This window comes from Apteryx mantelli, chromosome 27 (assembly GCF_036417845.1).
Source record: "Apteryx mantelli isolate bAptMan1 chromosome 27, bAptMan1.hap1, whole genome shotgun sequence".
Lineage (NCBI taxonomy): Eukaryota > Metazoa > Chordata > Aves > Apterygiformes > Apterygidae > Apteryx > Apteryx mantelli.
In genome coordinates, this window is record NC_090004.1 from 4,079,244 (window position 1) to 4,097,620 (window position 18,377).

The 18,377-nt window shown below is 65.6% G+C and overlaps 2 protein-coding genes across 2 annotated transcripts in view; both read right to left on the reverse strand.

Moving 5' to 3' along the window:
- PHACTR4 (phosphatase and actin regulator 4) overlaps positions 1 to 745 on the reverse strand; it is a 70,347-nt gene extending 69,602 nt beyond the window's left edge. Inside the window, exon 1 of the mRNA XM_067311689.1 lies at positions 713 to 745. The gene's annotated coding sequence lies outside the window, so the exon portion shown is untranslated. The remainder of the gene's footprint in view (positions 1 to 712) is intronic.
- Positions 746 to 7,561: 6,816 nt separating this feature from the next.
- SESN2 (sestrin 2) lies at positions 7,562 to 12,962 on the reverse strand. The gene is made up of 8 exons (XM_067311748.1): positions 12,714 to 12,962; positions 12,006 to 12,188; positions 11,569 to 11,778; positions 11,064 to 11,214; positions 10,748 to 10,863; positions 10,138 to 10,328; positions 9,255 to 9,399; positions 7,562 to 9,088 (listed from the first exon to the last, which is right to left on the reverse strand). The coding sequence occupies exons 1-8, from the start codon at positions 12,960 to 12,962 to the stop codon at positions 9,002 to 9,004; spliced, it is 1,332 nt and encodes a 443-aa protein (XP_067167849.1). The 3' UTR covers positions 7,562 to 9,001.
- Positions 12,963 to 18,377: the final 5,415 nt, after the last annotated feature.

Genomic DNA, 18,377 nt, shown 5'->3' on the forward strand with positions numbered 1-18,377 from the left:
AGGGGGAGAGCGGCTTCACCCAGCAAGTGCTGGGGGACAGCAGCAGGGAGAAGAGGGGGGAACTCACCCCCCCCAGCTAAACCCCTCTCACTAATACCCCCCGTTCACCCCTTCTGCTCCCCAGTACCTTCTCCCACACTCCCCCCACCAATGCCCCTCACACCCACCGCCCCAGTAACACCCCTGCTCCCCCCAACAGTACCTTCACACTTCCCCCCCCCCCATGCCCCCGCTAATACCCCTCTCACACTCAGCCCCCACTAACACCCCCAGGAACAGCCGCTCGCACTCACGCTGCCCTCACCTACCCCCACCAATGCCCCCCTATGCCGCCCTCCCTCTTTCCCTCCAATAACGCTGCCCTACTTGCCCCCCTACACCAACACCCCCCCGCTCACACCCCACACCAACAGCCACCTCGCTCTTGCCCCCCACCAATGCTGCCCCACACCAATATCCCCCTCATTTACCCCCCCACACCAATGCCCCCCTACCAATGCTGCCCCCCCACCGCCCCCCTCACTCTTGCCCCACACCCACGGCCTCCCCCCAGCACCCCCTGCCCCCACTCCGCCCCCCTCACACTCAGCCCCACTAACACCCCCCACCGGCCCCCCCACACCCGTTCCGGGGGAGCCGCCGCCGCCGCCGCGGGCAGGGGCCGAGCCTGGGCCCCACGGCAGGGCGCCCCGGGCCCCTCGCCCGCCCTCACCTGCTGCCCGCGGCCGCCGGCTCGCTCCGCCGCCGCCTCCCGGGGCGGCCCCGCCGGAAGCCTCGCAGTGAGGGCTGCGCGCGGCGCATGCCGGGACGTGTAGTCCGCCCGCGCCGAGGCCCCGCCCCCTCCCCGCCCCCGCATCAGGCCCCGCCCCCAAGGCCCGGGCCCCGCCCCCTGCCCTCCCGGCGGGGGGATTGGGGGGGATTTGGGGGGATTTGGCGTCGGCGGGGAGGGCGCGCTGGGGGGATTTGGGAGGGATTTAGTGTGCAGACCTGGGGGGGAGGTGGGGGCAGTGGGGGGGGCGGGTGGCTGCAGGGATTCGGGGGGATTTGGGGCAGCAGGTGAGGGGGGCTGGGGGGGAATTGGGGGACATTTGGGGTCGGTGGGAGGACTGGGGGGACGTGGCGTGGGGATTTGGGGGGACATTTGGGTCAGTGGGTGCGGGGGCTGGGGGGATTTGGGGTTGGTGGGTGAGGGGGTCTGGGGGAGATTTGGGGGTGATTGGGGTGGGGGGGCTGTGGGGGATTCGGGGGAAATTGGGATTTGGGGGGCACTTGGGGTCAGTGGGTGGGGGCTGGGCGGATTTGGGGTCGGGGCAGGGGGGGATTTGGGGTGGCAATCTGGGGTCAGGGTTGGGGGGCCGTTGGGGGGGGGTTGGAGTGGGGCTTTGGGGTTGGGGGGGTGCTGCGGGACCCGGGAGGGTGCGGGGGGAGGCGGATTGGGGTCAGTCGGTAACAGGGTGCTGGGGGGGGGGACGACTTGGGCTGGGGGGGATTTGGGGCCAGGCGGGTGGCAGCAATTCGGGGTAGGTTGGGGCCAGCGCATTGGGGGGGGGCACGGCACGTCCCCAGAGAGACACATCTGTCTGCGCCGCCCCCAAACCTCCCAATCAGCCCGTCTAATTATGCAGTAAAATATTCCCAGGGCTAAAATATTCCTGGGGTGTCCGGGGGTTTCAGCTCGGCCGTGCTCGCAGGGAGAACATCAACGTCTGAGCAAAATAAAGGAATTCCATGCAGCAGCAGGAAATACCTATTTTTAATTTCCATTCCCTCCGGCGAAGGCGCAAATGTTGACAAACTCCTGGGGTTTTGTTCGGCTTTTTTTTAACGCGAAAGTTTTCCATCGCCTCGCAGGACTCCTGCCTTCCCGCGCGCCCTGCGCGGCGGATGGGCTTTGCCGGCAGGGAGCGGAGACGCGGGGCGAGTTAAACGCTTTCGGCGACGCGAAGGGTCTCGAGGCCGAGACCCCTGCGCCGGGAGCGATTGGTGGAACGCAACTTTTTTTTCTTTCTTTCTTTTTTTGCAAACCGGCGTCGTTTGTTTTCCGCTGATGAGCAAATTAGGGGCCGGGGCGGGAGGGTGCTGCCCAAGGCAGCCGCTCGCCAGGACGGGGCATGTTTGTCCGCTCGGATTCCTCATCTATTACTGCATCCTCTGGCTCCCCGAGGCCCCCGGCGCCCCCACCTCCTGACTCCTCGCCGCACGGTTTCCAGCGCAGCCTCATTAATTGCTGGCCTCGAGCCCTACAGCAAATAAATCCTGGGATATTTGAGGCTGCTGGGAGGGATTTCCGGAGGCAACGCTGCGCCAAGGTTATCTCCCGAGCTGGGAAACCGCAGCCTTTGCTCTCCTGCTGACGGCAAGGCTGTTTTCCCGTCCGCCCCGCTCGCATCTTATCTGCGTGCCCGGCGGCCGCGGGAACGCAGGCAAGGTGACCTGCCGGCCAGCAGCCTCCTGCTCCGGATCGGGCTGCCTTTCCCTGTGGAGCGGGTCAGCGGGTAGCTCGCTGCTGCCGGCAGAGCCGGAGGAGCCAGACAGGCCCCATGCCCAAGCGCTGCCGCCGGGATCTGCTCCCGCCGCTGGGGAACGCTGGTGAGCGCGGGAACCGCGGCCCAAAGGTTCCCACGCGCTCCGGCTCGTCCTGCTAGTTCCTGCAGGGATGCAGGAGCGGGGCGGGTTCTCGGAGCATCCGAGTCTCTCTCCATGATGCGGCACCCGCCAGGATGTCGCTGTGCTTCCAGCTCCTGCAATCATGTCATCTACCCAACTCTCCACCTTCGTTTAGGAAAAAAAATACGGCTGTCGGTGTCACAGTTTTGGCTAAGCCCTTCGGAAAAGCAGCCAAGCGCACGCTACCGGTGCAGAGCCGCTCGCCCCTTTTTCGGGGTAAATATATGCATTTGACTCCTTTCTTGTGTAGCCAGCTCTTGGAAACGTGACTCATCCTTCCATCGCGGTTGGGGTTCCAGTTTCAGCCACGGAGCCGGAGGCAACCGGGGCGGCTATAAATAGCAACGCTGCGCGTGCACAAAGCCCGGGGCCGGTGCATGCTCCCAGCCTCCCTGCTCATCCCAAAAAATCCAGTGCAGCCTTGCCTGGGATGAAAAGGGGAGCAGGAGGCAAGTTGGAAAACACCCGTTTCCCGCAGGGATAGGGACCGGCTTGCAGCCCAGAGCCTGGGCAGCGGCCAGTGTTATCCCGTGCCCCGATGGAGAGGGTGGGATGATGATGCCCTTCACAGCAGAGCTCCCACTGGCTTCGTCGGAGGCAGGACCAGCGTGGGGAGCTTGGAGCCGCCATGTGCCCAGCTGCCGAACTACCGCCCCGCTCGCCGGGAACGTTAAGGCCGGGTCGGCACTGGGCAGATCGATGACATCCATATTTTATGAGACGTGCGGCCGCCCCAAGCCCACGGCGCTGAGGGCTCCTCACCGAGGCGGCAGGGAAAGAGCGAGAGCAAAAGCTGCAGCTTGGGCGAAGCGCCGGGCGCCGCAAGGGAGTGTCCGAGCACAACGCCCTGCATCCCAGCAAAGCCTTGTGCCAGCAGCACTTTGGACGCCCCCCAGCCCTCCAGCCCAGGGGGGACCAGTTATCTTCTGGGAGGGGCAGAGGTTGCAAATCCTCTCTGGCAGAGGGAAGGATCCGACATGCATTTTTCGGGGGGGGGGGGGGGGTTGTCATGCCCTACGAACTGGCCCTCGGCATCTGGCGAGAAAGCGGGATGCTCGCGGGCTTCGGAGCATGGGAGAGCAGAGCCATTCTCGGCGGGGCTGGCAGGGACACGGGAGGGTTTGCATCAGGAATACGGGGATGGTTTGCAGCAGGGCTGGCCATAGGGATGCAGGCAGGGTTTGCAGGGATATGGAGGGGGTTTGCAACAAGGCAAAAGCAAGGATACAGGGAGGGTTTGCAGCAGGGCTATGGGGAGGGTTTGCAGCGGGGACGCGGGCAGGGTTTGCAGCGAGGATACGGGGAGGGTTGCAGCGGGGCTGGCAGTGGGGACGCGGGCAGGGTTTGCAGCGGGGATGCGGGGAGGGTTGCAGCGGGGCTGGCAGTGGGGACGCGGGCAGGGTTTGCAGGGAGGATACGGGGAGGGTTGCAGCGGGGCTGGCAGTGGGGACGCGGGCAGGGTTTGCAGCCGGCCTTGCAGCAGGGATGCAGATCTGCCGTGGGCCTCCAGCGAGTGGCGCTGCCTAATCAGAAAACTCCAAACCCGCAGGCTGGAGCCGAGCCGCGCTTCAGCGGGGACCAGCCTGGCCTGGCTGCACGCAGTCCTGATCCAGCTCCCTCCCCGGCCATGGAAAATTTTCCTCTCGGCCTGGGCGCAGAGCCCGCTGCCGGGGGTTAGTCACAGCATCCCGGCTGCTCTGGCGTCTCGAACCTCCCCGAGCCCCCATGGACGTGGTTATCCCGGGGCTGTGGGCAAAAATCCCACCTCCGGATTTCGAGCCGTCGCCGGCTCCTCGGGAGAGACTCCAGCCCTGCAGCCCTTTGCATCCCGCATCCAGGCTGTCTCCTTCCCGGCACGTACCGCAGAGGAGCGCGTGCCAGCCTCCCCCAACCAAACGCCGTCGCTGCCGGGCAGTAACTCGGGCTGCAAACACGAGGACAGGGAAGAACACGCAGCTGCGGGGAGGGCAGCAGCGCAGCTGGAAGCACGCCCTCGCGCTGGACGTTTCCCTCTCTCGCAGCAGCACGTGGCCGTGATCATTTTGCACCCGGCGGGTGCAGAGCCGGGCGCGGGAAGGTCTCCCGTGATTGCACCGGGGTGCCGGGCACAGGCGGTCACAGCAGCAGGGTGACACGTCCTAAATTACGGCCACCCCCCCCGGCACCCGGCTGCTTGCACACTGCCGCGGCGTCGACGCCGCCTGGCTGCTTCCCAAGGCCTGAAAGGCTGCGGCAGCCGTTGGGGATTTGCAAGCCGCAGTCCCCGGGATGAGCCGCCCGGCCCCGGCGCCACTCCGGGCACGGAGGGGGTCACACGAGGAGCAGGTCCCCTGCGTGCCGAGCGGGGCCGCGGGGCTATTTTGGGCCCCCGGGAGAGGGGGAAGGACACATGCCGTTCCCGTGAGCTAAGGCAGCGGGAACGCACGCCACCGGCCCGCCTGCCCTCGCCCGGACCCACACGGGTGTTCCCGCACGGACCCCCAGCGGAGCCGCATCCCGGCCAGCTCCAGGGGGGGACGATGCCCCCGATGCTACAACTCCTGCTGCCGCTCGGCTCCAGGCTCGGTGCGGCTCGGCAGCAAAGCTCGCTGCCGGCACCGTGCTCTTTGCAAAGCCCTTTGGACTCCCCTCAGCGTTAAAGCTCTCGCCGAGCAGGGCCCCCCCCCCGATTATTATTATTTTCCCATTGCATCGCTGCCTTTTCGGCGCCGTTAGCACGTTATGTTTTTTAAATTGAGGGCAATTGCATGCAATTTTTTTTTGCGCTGCGCTTGAGTCGTAACTATCAGCTACAGGTAGGGAGATTATTAACGCGCCTGCTGCCCTGAGAGACAGCGCTGAAAGCTGCCAATAAATTATACATATGCCCACAAATTGCAGGCCTCAGCTAAAGGCAGGGTAAGGAATTTATTAGTTTATAATTGTGAACACCTGAAGAAAAGGAAGTGGGTTAAATCGATACCATGACCCAGGCGATGAGTTAAGGAGTCCCACGGAGGTGGCTCAGCCCCGAGGTATTTGATGCCGCGGCAGAAACCTGGGGGAGGATGAAGAGGGCGACTGGTCCTTCCCGGCTGTCTTGCTGCGCTCAGCAGCCTTTGGGGTTGGAAGGGGCACGGGAAATCCTGGTTTCCAGTGGAGCCCGGTACAAATCCTTGGCGGTTTTGTTTTAAATCCGCGCTAGGACAAGCGGGGGGGGGGGGAAATCCAGAGCCCGAAGCAGGGCTTGCTGCCCTGCAAGACTGTAGGGGGAATAAAAAGGAGTAAAAAAATGATGCTTTCAAGAGCCTCTCCGCTTTGTGGCTCTCCGAAATGAGGCTCGTGACGGAGCCGGCTCCTCGGGGCTGCCCGGAGAAGCCGTGAGCCCCTTCCCAGGCTGGGGAAGGGGAAGGGGCAGCTACCGTCCCCGGGCTGCCCCTTCGTTTCGTCGCCCTGCCGGGAGCATCCTTTTCCCTCCTGCTTTAGCTCGGAAACATCACATCCGCGCGCACTGGCGCGTAGGCACCTAAATCGGGCCTAAACGGGGGTTCAGATTCATCTTCTCCACCCTCCCTGCTGGAGGGCGGCTCACGGACACCAGGAGAAATAATAGAAAGTGATTTTTTTAAAAGAAGGCAAGCATGGTCCCCCCTAGCCATGGGGCAGGCAACGGAATGGGAACCGAGCCACAAAGCAGCTCCCGGGAGAACAGTGCTGCGCACTGGGATGCTGCCTCAGACGTACATAGGCATAGAGATAAACACGGGAGCAAAGGAGGAGTTTGTCAAAGCCGCCGCACCGCCCAGTGTGATTTTTTTGCCATGTGAAACAACGTCTTTAGCCGGCAGATTTCTTCCGCTCAAACGAAATATTTCAGCTGCCTTCAAGAGAGCCAAACGGAGGCAGGAAAAATCCCTCCTCAAACACAAGCTCCGCGTCGGCTTGACCTTCGTCCAATGACCGCCATCGAGTTGCTGAACTCTTTCGGCTCCCTAAAACAGGAGGTTTTTCGCCGTTCCGTTGAAAAGCCAACAGCAAACCCGATCGCTGCTTCCTCGCCGCGTTCGCCCCCGGGAGACCCAGCCAAAACGGAGCCAGCCGCGGTCTCTGCCCCGGACCCCGCAGCCGCCCCCTCCGCGCACCCGCCGGAAGGCTGGGTGCCGGCACGGAAATACGGCGCTGGAGGGACCTTTGCTCTTCTCCCCGGGGCATCTGGCCCCAGTCTGGAAAAACATATTGGGAAATACTCGGCGGCTGTGACTCAACGCTGCGAAACCCGCTGCCACCGCGGGCAGGACCCCAGCGCCGCCTCCGCGGCGGGGACGAAGGCACCGCGGGCCGGCCGGAGAGGGGAGCGGGTTGGCCCCTGGCCCCACGGCAGCGGATAAGGGGGGTTGCGGTGGTTTGGCACCAGCCTCGCTGGGAGCCGATGCGGGACGGAGCCGGCTCTGCCCGGCCCCAGGGCGTCGGTCCTGCGTGCCTCAGTTTCCCCAATGCTCCTTGGCGAGAGCAGCTCACCCTCCCCTGCCGCAAAAACCTCCCGCGCGGTGCAAAGAGAGGCTCTGCCCTAGAGCCCCCCTGCTCTCCCCATCCGCCCCCCAGCCCCACGTTGCACCCAGGAAAGGTTGGAGACGGTTCCTGCGAGGGTGTGGAAGAGCCCAGCGCTCCCGCGGTGCACGGGTCCCATGGGTGCTCTCCCCCCCCGGGACAAGCAGGCAGACAGGTGCCCCCCCAGGGCTGCGCCAACCCCAAGCTGGGGACGCAGGACGTCCCCCAAGGCAGGAGGCCGCACAAAAAGTGCGGCTGGGGAAAGGGAAAACACATTTGCATCAAAATCTTCCCACCTGCAGCCCCCCGCAACGCAGCCAGGGCAAGGACTGCAGCCGGGAGATAAGGAGCAGCACTCAGACATGGGGGAAAAAGAAAAAAGAACAATTTTATTTTTTCAAACAGGATCTGTAGCAAAGTCACAGTGGCATTTCCACGCCCCGCCAGGAGTAAATACACCCCCAAAAATAGAAATAACTTAACTAGAGCTACGGTTCAGCGCAGACAAACCAACTGTCATGCAGCAACGGGCGACGCTGCCGGGTCTGTGGACTCGTGCTCCAGGGAGAGCCGGGAGCAGGGGATCTCGGGAATGGGCGCTTCCCCGGCGACCCGCGCCGGTGCAAAACGCTCTGGCGCATGGGGGTAAAGCTGCAGCCTTCCCCTGCAGCGGCACATCGCCCTCCCGGCAGGGTACGGGCCCGGTTGGCTTTACACCTGAAAACAGCCCCTTTCCAAGGAACAAACCCGCCGGAGGAAGGTTTTCTGCCAGGGGTTTCACCTGGGGAGAGCACGGGGGGGACTGAAACGGAGGACGCGGCTCGGGAGCGCGGCTCTGCCCCAGCAGCACGCGGAGAGCAAGAGGGAAAATAGATGTATCCAAGGTTTCTTCGCCGTTTCGCGCTGTCACTCAGGTGGGCGCAGGACGGGCAAGCCGAGGAGCCAGCGCACCCCGAGCGGCAGCTCCCCGCGGGGCGCCGAAGGACGGAGCCCGCTGGAAACCCACTCGCAAGGGTGCGAAGGCGGCGTAGGAGAGCCCGGGGGCTTCTGCACCGAGCGCAGCACAGGGACGGGCAGCAGGAGGTGCATCATCCTCCGGCGAGGGTGACCCCGCACGGGGGGGCTCCCGGCTCCGAGCCCTCGGAGAGGGGCGGCACGGGGGCCACCCAGCAGGAGCCGGGATGGTCCGATCCTTCCGGCGCCGGCTGCTCGGGGACGCGGGGCAGAGCGTTGGAGCGCAGAGACGCTCCCACGGCCGCGTCGCCACCAGCCGTCGCCAGTCGCCCGGAGCAGCGAGTCCGAGAGCCCCCGAGGCAGGAGGGTGAATCCCGGCCTGGGGAAGCCAGCGATTCCCTCCGGAGATCTTTGGTACGAGGACAGTCCTCCGTGGCCGCGGACGCGGCTCCGAGGGGTAACATCATTGCACGAGCCCAGCAGGGTCCGGGCGCGGGAGCCGAGGGGCTGGGTGGCACTGGCAGCAGTCACCTCCGTTCGGCTTCGTTCCGGGTCACCACGAGAAAGGCACGGAGCAGCCGAGCATCCCCATATCTGCCAAGCCCCGGAGCAGCGAGGGACTAGGGCTACCCGGCGGGGTGCACCAGGCACGGCTGGGCTCTTCACAGCTTCTTGGGGGTCCCCTCTCCTGGGATAAGGGGCAGGGGGAGGAGAAGTCCCCCCCCTTTCCTTCCACAGCTCCAGGCCCCTTAAGGCAGGAGACAATATTCCAACGAAGTCTTTAAGGTGCCGGCTCCCCCCTCGCCTGCCCCCCACACGCGGGGCAGGAGGAGAAGGAGGGAGCGAAGACCTGTCAGGTCATGTAGCGGGTGACGGCTCGCAGGGCGTACAGCAGAGCCGCCTGCATCCGAGCCTCCAGCAGGAGCAGGTTGACGTGCACCTATGACGCAAGGAGAGCAGGGTCAGGGCACAGCAGGGATGAGGGCGAGCTCAGCATCTCCTGGGGTGCAGGAGACACCGGGACAGGGAGGAGAGGCCAGGTCCCTGCCCACACCAGCTCCCCCGGCTCAGCCTCCCGTTCCCAGGATGAGGGGAAGGGGCAGCACCTTCTCTGAGTGCTTGAAGTGTCTCCAGAACTGCGTGTACATCCGTTTCGTCGTCTTCTCTGGGTAGCAGGCCACCGTCTTGATGTAGATTTTCAAGCTGCGCTCCAAGAGCTGGTTGACCTCCCCGTAGTCATAGTCATCATAGCTGGGGGAGAGAGGAGGGCACGTTACTCCAAGCACAACCACTGCCAACAGGTCTCTGCAATAGTATTCACTACAACTCGTTCAAACAGGGTCCTTCCTTTGGGAAGAGCACGGCGTTTCCAGCTAGGCTGCTTGCAAGCACACATTGCTTGGGCTCTGTGCTCCACCAGATCTATGTTGTGTCCCATCTTCTGGTCTCCAGCAGCATTGTTCTTTCTCAGTCTTATCAAGAGCAACAGCCTCAGTGAGACTGGTGTCTGCTCTTTCTCTCATGGTGAGGATTAGGTTGGCTGGGCCTTCCCCCGACCACAGCTCTTCAGCCAGACCCACGGGTGAGAGCAGGTCGATAACACTCACAAACATCCTTCCACACCCTTGCCAAGCGCCACACACCCCATCCCTGCTGGCCTGAGGCTCATGCTCTCTAGAAAGGACAGAGCCACCAACACGCTTCCCCTGGGCAAACACAGTCAACCTGCCTTCACCCTAAAGAGCCTCTCCAAGCACCCCGTTCCCCGAGCACAGGGCCCAGACGTGGTCTGTCTGGGCAGATGGCTGCCACGGGGGCCACCAGGGAAGGGACATGGTGCAGGCAGGCTTGGCTGCTGCCCCAGACCTGAACCAGGAACCTGCAGGACAGAGAGGCTCCTGGGCTTGTTAGGCAGGAGCCACTCAGAGGCACTGCCCATCATGGAGAGCACAGGCTCCTGGCACAGCTTGAGGGCACTCGGGGACCTACCGGATCCCAAAGACGCAGTGGACATAGTTCCAGATGGCCCTGCGGAGCATGGAGGTGTCCACACCGCAGTGCATGGCGATGGTGTTGTACGTCAGGTTGTAGACCACCTGGAACTTCTCATCCAGGAGCTGCCCCACATCAGGGTAGAGGCGGTTGATCAGTGAGTAGCCATGGTCTTCCCAGGTGTAATCCTGCCAGAGAAAGGATGCTGGGATGGGGGCTCTACAGGCAAAACACAGGGTTCCTTGAGAGCCAAGGGACCCGTGTGCCTGCAGATCTCATGTCCTGCTCTTCTCTGGCCTGATGTCTCCCTTTCCCATGTTGCCAAGATCCTCTTGACAATTCATATCCATCTGAACCACGCAGAGGCACCTTGGCCCAAACACCACTTGGGTGAAGGCTCCAGCCCAGTACCAGCCCGTCACCCTCCACGTCGGTGTTGTCCGTGCAGCACTACAACCTTGGGAGCAGCCCTGCTGTACCCCAGCCCCGCTGGCCCGGTCACTGCTGAGCCCCAGCGTGGGGCAGCAGCACCAGCTGTGACACGCAGGACCTGCCACCCAGCCCTGTCACCCGCTCTCCAGCTGGCACAGGGGCCGAGGGCACCCACCTGCGCGCGGAAGGTGGGGGGTGCCTGCTCGCCCCGGCGCGTGAAGTCCTTGTAGCCGAACTCGGGGTCCTCCACGAAGCACAAGACGTTGGACTGCAGGGAGTGATCCGCGATATCTGCGAGACACCAGCGCAGCGGCCGTGAGCAACACGCCGTGGGGCTGCTCCAGACGGTCCCAGCCCCGGGGCTGGAGGGTAGAGCCAGCCCCACAGCTGGGGGGCCTGATCCTGCTCAGCACTGGGCCTGTCCCTCCCCTCCCATCAGTCCAGGCCCTTGCAGACCCTTCCCAGCCCGCCACGTCCCCGCGTGTCCTCACCCGAGGGAGCAACCAGCAAGCTCTCCGTCTTCTCCAGCTCGAAGCGCGTCGCCATCTCCTCCTGCGTGACCCCCTCTTCCTCCAGCTGGCTTTCTTGCAGCAGCTTCATCCTCTCCATCAGCACCTCCACGTCCCGCATGGCATCTTTACCCTGGCAGAGGGCAAAGTCAGCGCCGTCCGCAGCGGAGCGAGGTTGCAGAGGGCTTGCGAGCCCCGCGCTGCCTGCGCACAGCAGGGCGGAGAGCGCCGCTCGCCGCACGCCGACGGCTCTGCTTTCACTTGGAGCAGTCCCAGGGCCACTCCAAGAAAAATTTGCCTCCGGGTTTGTCCTGCCCAGATTCCAGCTGCTCCGGCACCCTGGAGGCTGGGACCTGACAGCATCTGCTACATCCCAACGAAAGGTCTTGGGGCAACTCCCGGAGGGAGGCACCGTAACGCGCCGTGGTACCCCGTCGTGCCCTCCCTTCCCACCCCATGCTCCCTGGAAGGCAAAGGCCCTGCTCACCCCAGAGCCCCCCACACCATCATCGGAGGCAGGGCTGCTGTCGCCGTGGGGCGAGGGGGGCCGGCAGCCGGGACCCCCGTCCTGCTCCGCCTCGGGGTTGATGCCGCAGCCGAAGACGAAGGAGGCGAGCGAGTGGTAGTGGGTGAGGAGCACCAGCGCCTGCACCAGCTCCGCCAGGGACCAGCTATTCTCCCCCGTCTTCAGGAGAGCCTGAAAAACGGGACGCACATGGGGTTCGGCTTCGTGGAGAAGGAGAGGGGACGAGTCACCCCTTCCCCATCCACCACCGGGCAGCACAGCCCTGGCCTCCAGCTCAGAGACCCTCTCAGCCCCCAAAGGGTTAAACCCCGGGGGGGTTGTGACCCCTGAGGCAAGCCCCCAAACTGGGGAGGGGGATTTGGGATTTCGGGATCCTCGGCAGCATCTCCAGCCCTCACCTCGATGTGCTCCTTGGTGATGAGCCAGGGCCGGTGCGCCAGGAGCTTGTTGATCTCGTTGAGGTTCCTCAGCTTTTGGGGGGCGCAGTGCAGCCCCTGCAGCCACGCGGGGTTGCCCCCCACCTGCAGGAACTCCCCCATGTGCAAACCCACCAGGTAGGAGCACTGGTGCCGGGCTGCCGCCTGCGGGGAGAGGCACCAAGTCAGCCCACGGCACCGGGCAGGCCACCAGCCCTGCTACAAGCCCTCGGCGAAGCCAAGGCAGGGAACCACCTTCCCCAGTCGCCCCTAAAGGGGCTCCCACAGGGTCGAAAAGCCAGACCAGGGTCTTTGCTCCCTGCCATGGGGGCAAAGGGGGTGCTGGGGTACCCAGGCTAAGGGTGCTGGACCATGGGACAACCCAAAGAGCCCCCATGGCCAACGCGGCCACAACAACAACAAGCCACCTGCCCGTGTTGTCCCCTGCAGCACATCAGGCAGGGAACAGGGTGACAGCGGGACCAGAACATTGCCAAAAGGGCGCTCAGCTTTCATGCCCCTGCGAACAAAAGCCACAGCAGGGTACTTGTTTTAGGGTGGAGGCCCAAACCCCTTCCAGTCTTTGGCCAAAACCCCAGCTGAGGCGATGGGAGAGGTGCTGGGACACACACGTCCCCAAGGGACACCCTGGCCCGGGGGACAGCCCCCGCGGGGACCCGCGGCCCTCACCATGATGGCGATGTAGTGGCGCTTGTGGTAGGGCAGGGGCCCGTCCATGCGCAGCAGGAGGTACTGGGTCTTCCAGAAGCTGCTGAGATACTGCGGGTGCAGCCCCATGACCATGGTGATGTTGTCCACCCTGCCCGCCGAGACGAAGGCCTCGATGAAGAGCTGCCGCCGGCTGGACTCCACGCCTTCCCGCAGGATCTGCCGGCACACGGGGAGGCAGAGCTGCGGATCACAGCCAGCAGTCGCCATGACCCCCCCCCGGCGCCAGCCCCCGTCCCCATCGGCAAGCGGGGGGAAACCACACCGAGCAGGGCGGCAGGCTGGACCCAGGCGTCCGGGTGCCCAGGAGCAAGGACGGCCGGGACCAGCGGCCAGCACGGACCCCCCTCGCGCTCGGCCAGGGAGGACACGGGGCTCCGCCGCCCTTGGCCCCTCCGTCCCTGCCGCGGGTGACGAAACCGCGGCACTGGCTCTGCCGAAGGAGGGACCAGCTGGGCGAGCGGCCCCGGGGCGCCGCGATACGGCTGCGGGCGCAGGGGAGCCACAGTCCTGCCGGCGCAAGTGGGGAAACTGAGGCACAGGCAGGGCCGAGATTCACCATCGCTGGGCTCAGCTCGGGTGGGCTTCCCCCTCCGTCCTACCAAGCACCCCCCAGCACGGGAAGCAGCCGGATTTGGGCACAAGCCCCCCCCCCGGCGCCCACAGCACCCACCGCACACCCAGCTCGGGTCACCCAGGGACCGTCCTGAGCCACGCGACCCGTCCCCATCCCACCCGCGAGCGGCAGGGACCAGCGTACGGAAAGTTCCCCCCCACTATCCAGCAGAGCCTCCTCCTCCAGCCCGGGACAGGACAGGCTGGAAACGGCCGCCCCATCCAGCCCGGAGGGGACGCATCCCCCCAGGACGCACGAGCACCGACGCGCTCGCTCCGCTCCTACCTCTTCCACTGGGATGAAGGCGCTGGGGCCCCCCCCCAGCTGCCGGGGGATTTTGATTCCTCTGTCCTAGGAAGGAGGAAAGAAAAAAACAACCAGCTTTAAACGCCGCTCCGACGCCGTTCCGGGAAACCCGGGCAGGAGGAAGAGTTGCCGGCGTCCCCCGTCGCGAGCTGTCACCCCGCCGGGCACCCGCCTCCCGGCCGATGGAGCAACCTGCCCCGGGGCGTTGCGTCAGGCCGGGCGCCTGACGAAATTGGGCGGTCGTGTTATGCCGGAGCCCGGCCGGCGGCGACGCCAGGGCACCCTCCGCTCCCCGCTCCGGTTTCAATCCCGCCCCGGGGCTCGGTTTACCGCGAGCACCTCCGCGGGGAAAAAGGAGGAGAAATCGCAGCCCGGACGCTCGCTCCAGGCAGGTCCCTGGGAGCGTTTCATGCACCCGGAGCCAGGGCAATTCGGGTCCCGTTCAGCAGCCCAAATCCGGCGCCCCGGGGGCTCCCGCAAACACCCCCGGGTTCAAAACGGCCGCCAGCCGATAAACTTCTCCACCACGCTGCTTCTCCAAATCGGCCAACCCCGTTAAAAGAGAAACGAGCCACCAGTTCGGCTGCCAAACTCTGAACCCCAGATACAAAGTTCAGCTCCGTTTTAAGCCCGTCACCGGGCTGCATCCTTCCCCTTGGCGCCCCGATGGCTGGGGGAAGAGCAGGGGCTTCGGCGCTGTATCTTCTCCGAGCCGTAGCCCGCTCCGCCCATCCCCCCGGGAGCTCTGCCGCGCACCGGAGCATCCCGCTGACTTGCGGGTTTGCATTAGCGAAGGGGAAACGTCCCTGCCCGCGTTGCAGCAGCGCCCGCGCGCGCCAAGTGCGGCTGGGGGCAGAGCCGGCGCCCGCCCCGAAGGGTGCTCGGAGGAGGAGGCATGCTGGGAGCAGCATTAATCCTGGCACACCGGGAGCAATGTTAATCCCGGTGCAAGATCCTGCACTCAGGGAACAGGCTCCGAGACGATGGGACTTGCCCAAGGCCCCGCGGAGAGGAAGCTGCAGAGCAAGAACTGAAGCCACATCAAACCAGTCCCAGCTTAAGGTTTCATCTCCAACTTTTCTCCTTCCAAATAGACGCTCCGGAAAACACTAGAAGAATTCCCAGTCTTACCAAAAAAGCCTACACAAAGCTCAGAAGCTGGCTGGGGGCTGGGGAAGAACAGGGTGTGCAAAAGGGCCGAAGCGCTCCCAGCCCCGGGAATAGGGCGAGCAAAGCCGCGCGGGGCCGGAGGCAGCCAAGCCCGGCTGCGCCGCGCCGCCAGGCACTTCCGCGAGCAAACCCGCGCGCTCCCTCGTCCCCCTTCTCGCACGCACACGGCAAACGGCCCGGCCGGGAGGCAGAGCCTGCAGAGCTGCTGAGTCGGCGCCTTTGCAGCGGCGAGGGGCGAGCGGGAGCAGAGCGCGGCCGACGGGGCCGCAGCCGGGTCCTGGCAAAGCCGGACCGTGCCGGGACCTGACACCCGACCGAGAGGCAGGGAAAGGGCTGCCTGGCTCCGGCTGCTCTTCGCTCCTCAGTCAAACCCTGCAAGAAGGAAACACCTGCGTTGCTCCACTTCCTCCCCAAATAGAGAAAAGGGGGAAAGTCTGTTGCAGTTAGGACTGTGTGAAAGACGGGACAGCGGTAACGGAGCAAAAATGCCCCCAGAGGAGCCAGCAGCAGCGTTTCCCTCCAGCACCCAACAGGCTCCGGATACAGGTGCCGGTGGGGAGAGCTGCGGCTCGGCCGCCCTCAGCGGAGGATGCACGCAGAGCCCTGCGCACGCCGGCCCAACGCCTCCGCAGAGGAAGCACCACCCTCCTCTTCCCTTTCCCCACAGAACCCCTCGAAGCATGCTCCGGATTTTCCCCGGGGCGCTCAGCCGGCGGGATCCGGGGTTTCACCAGCAGGCTGGACCCCGCCGATGCCCTCGCTCACCTCCGCCGTGCCGTTCGGGACCCAGCACCGACGAGCCCTCAAATCCCCCCTGCATCCCGCTAGCCCTGATCCAGCAGCACGCGGAGCCCCGCCGGCATTCCCGACTCGGGGGAGCACGTGTCCGAGTGCCGGGCTGCAGCAGGCTCCCCCCGATTTGCCCAACAGCCCCCAAGGAGCAAATCCCCCCCCCCCCCACGTGGCCCCGAGAGCCGCGTCCGCTCCAGGTGGCACCGGACTCCCCACCGCTGCGTGCGCCCGCGTCGCTCCTCTGGACATCTCGGGGGAAGCCAGCACGCGCTACACCCGCTTATCCACCTAAATCCTTAACCGGCAAAACGCCACGCTCCCTCCGCTCCGCTGTGCCCACCAGCGGAGATCACAGCAACAGGTACGGCCGCTGGCTGACAGACGGACACCCCGTGCAGCTCAGGGCTTAAAATAGCCGTGTCCCGTTTTGGATGCAGCGAGTCGCTCCAGAGCCCTGCGGAACTGCAAGGGCTCTGCTCCAGCAGCCGGGACGCACTCGCCGCCGCGCTCCGGCCCGCTGCCCTGCGGGATGGGGTGCGCAGGGAGCTGCATGGGGGCAGGAGGTGTCCTTCGGACCCCGGGAGCCGCCTGGGCTCGCCGGCACATCAGGATCCTCCACGGGAAGAGGCACGGGCGCTTTGCTCCGCCGCATCCCGCCGGCAGCCCCAAAGGAGCTGGGCGCCGCATCCCAGCCCCTGCCCCACGGCGGGCAGAGCGGGCACAAGCCCAGCCAGGGGCCCCAACGCCTGCCCGGCCCTGACAGCCCAAAACAAGCAGCTCATCCCGGACGGGAGAGCGCAGGATGCTGTCAGCACGCTCCCGACAGCAGGAAAACAGACAACCGGCGGCCGCAGGGCACCCAGCTTCGCTCGTGGGTCGCTAGCGGGACCAAGCTCAGGAATCATCCGAGGCTGCCGCATCCCGCAGCGCCCCACGGGCTGCGCTGCCCCAGACAGGGGGGCAAAAACACCCCCCTCGGTGCATTCCCCATCCCGCGGCTCAGCCGGACTGACCCCCTCTATCCCCATCCCCCCGGCCGCTCCATGTTACTATGGCGAGTCCCGACGTCCCCCACTCTCCGGCACCTTGTCCCTCCGTCCATCACTATTCCAAACACTTCCCAGGCTGGGGACAGCACAGCCGGCTCCAGTCCCCCCCCCCCACGACACAGCTCATCTCACCCGCTCGGATCGGGGGGGGATGAGAAACCCCCGGTGCTGGATGCGGACAAAAGCAAGCACATCACCCAGCAGGTTTCCAGAAACCACGGCACGAGCCAGAATGCCTTCCAAAGCCCACGGCACCGTCGGACACGCTCCTTCCAGCCAGGCCGTTCGAGGGAAGCTGGGATTCACCTGCCGCGCACGGGACATGCCACGGGGGGACGGCGGCAACTGGTGCCGACAGCACGTCCCGGATCTCCGAGCAGGAGCAGAGGAGCCCCCCGGAGCCGGGTCCTGGCGTCACGGGGGAGAAGATGCCCCAGGGAGGAGGCGGCCGCAGCCCGTCCGAGCGCCGCGGGTACCTTCTGCTGCCGGCTGCTCCCGAAGCGCTCAGCGAGCTCCCGGCGGAGCCCGTCCCCCCGCTCCGGGCACGCGGCGGTCCCGCGGCAGCTGGCGGCACCACCACGCGCCCCCCACGTGACGGGCGCCGAGTCCCGGCGAGGCTCCGCGCTGGCGCCCGGCACCTGCCCGGCGACGGGCTCCGCTTCTGCCAGCGAAAAAAACCCAAATCAAACAAACAAGTTTGTGCAGCTCCGAGCGCGCCGGGGCCTCGGGATGCTCCGGCCGTGAGTCACGGCGGAAGCGAGACCGGAGTGACAGCAGGGAAGAGGCTCGTGCCGCTCAGGTGCCTCCTCTCCGCCAGCCTCTGACTCACGGCGAACGCACCGGGGGCGAAGGAGGTTTCCGCAGCCTCCCGGAGGCTCCCCAAGAGGGGGAAAATGATAAAAACAGTCAAACGAGCCCGTCGCGGGCGGGCGGCAGAGCTCCGGGGCCGGAGCGCGGCCAGGCGGGGGCACAGCCCGCCCCGGCGGCTTTCGGTGACAGCCCAGGGTGACCTTTGAAGGCGCATTTTAATCATTGCTCAGCGCCGGCCGCGCACGCAGAGCCTTTACGGGCGTTGAGCAACGCTTCAGAGGCACCGCGGCTCCCGGGGACGGTTAACCCTCGCCGCGCTGCCCCAAGGCATCGCCTCCCGCCGCGGGGGAAACTGAGGCACGGAGCGGGGCTCTGGCCCGTCCTGGCTGCATCGCCACCCGGGATCGGCACGGCACGCGGGACGGGAGGTTCCCATCCCCCGCGGGAGCTGGCGCGGACGAGGGAAGGAGCTAACGGCCTCGCCGGGGCGGCAGGGCGCGCGTGCCAAGCGGCGAGCCCGGGCGCTTGTGCCGGCGCTTAGTCAGGTGTTGGAAAACCGTCCCCGATAAGGGGAGACCAAACAAAAACAACCAACCAACCGCGCAGCCATCCAGCCAAGCAGGTTTATTCCTCCCGGCCTCGCTCCTTCCGAAAAAAAACCAGCAGGGGACCGTCCCGGTGACGCGCAGCCGGAGCAGAGACGGGTTTCGGCGCCGGTGACGCACTGGCGGCGCGGGAAGGCCGGCGGCACAGGTCACCCACCAGGGTCCTGCCCCCCCGCCGGCACCAGACTGGTCCCAAAATGGGAAGCTGGTGCCGCCCCGCTGCGAGCCGGAGGCGGCCGCGGAGGGCACCGGGCTGCCTAAACCCACCCTGCCTGTC

Bases quoted from the DNA above. Each gene is read 5' to 3' on its own strand.
- SESN2 (XM_067311748.1), bottom strand. From the start codon at position 12,962: ATGGCGACTGCTGGCTGTGATCCGCAGCTCTGCCTCCCCGTGTGCCGG. The intron at 11,215-11,568 runs GTGAGCAGGGCC...GCCCTCTGCCAG, and splicing joins ATGGTGTGGGGGGCTCTGGG to GGTAAAGATGCCATGCGGGA. The intron at 9,400-10,137 runs GTAGGTCCCCGA...TCTCTCCCCCAG, and splicing joins CACTGCGTCTTTGGGATCCG to CTATGATGACTATGACTACG.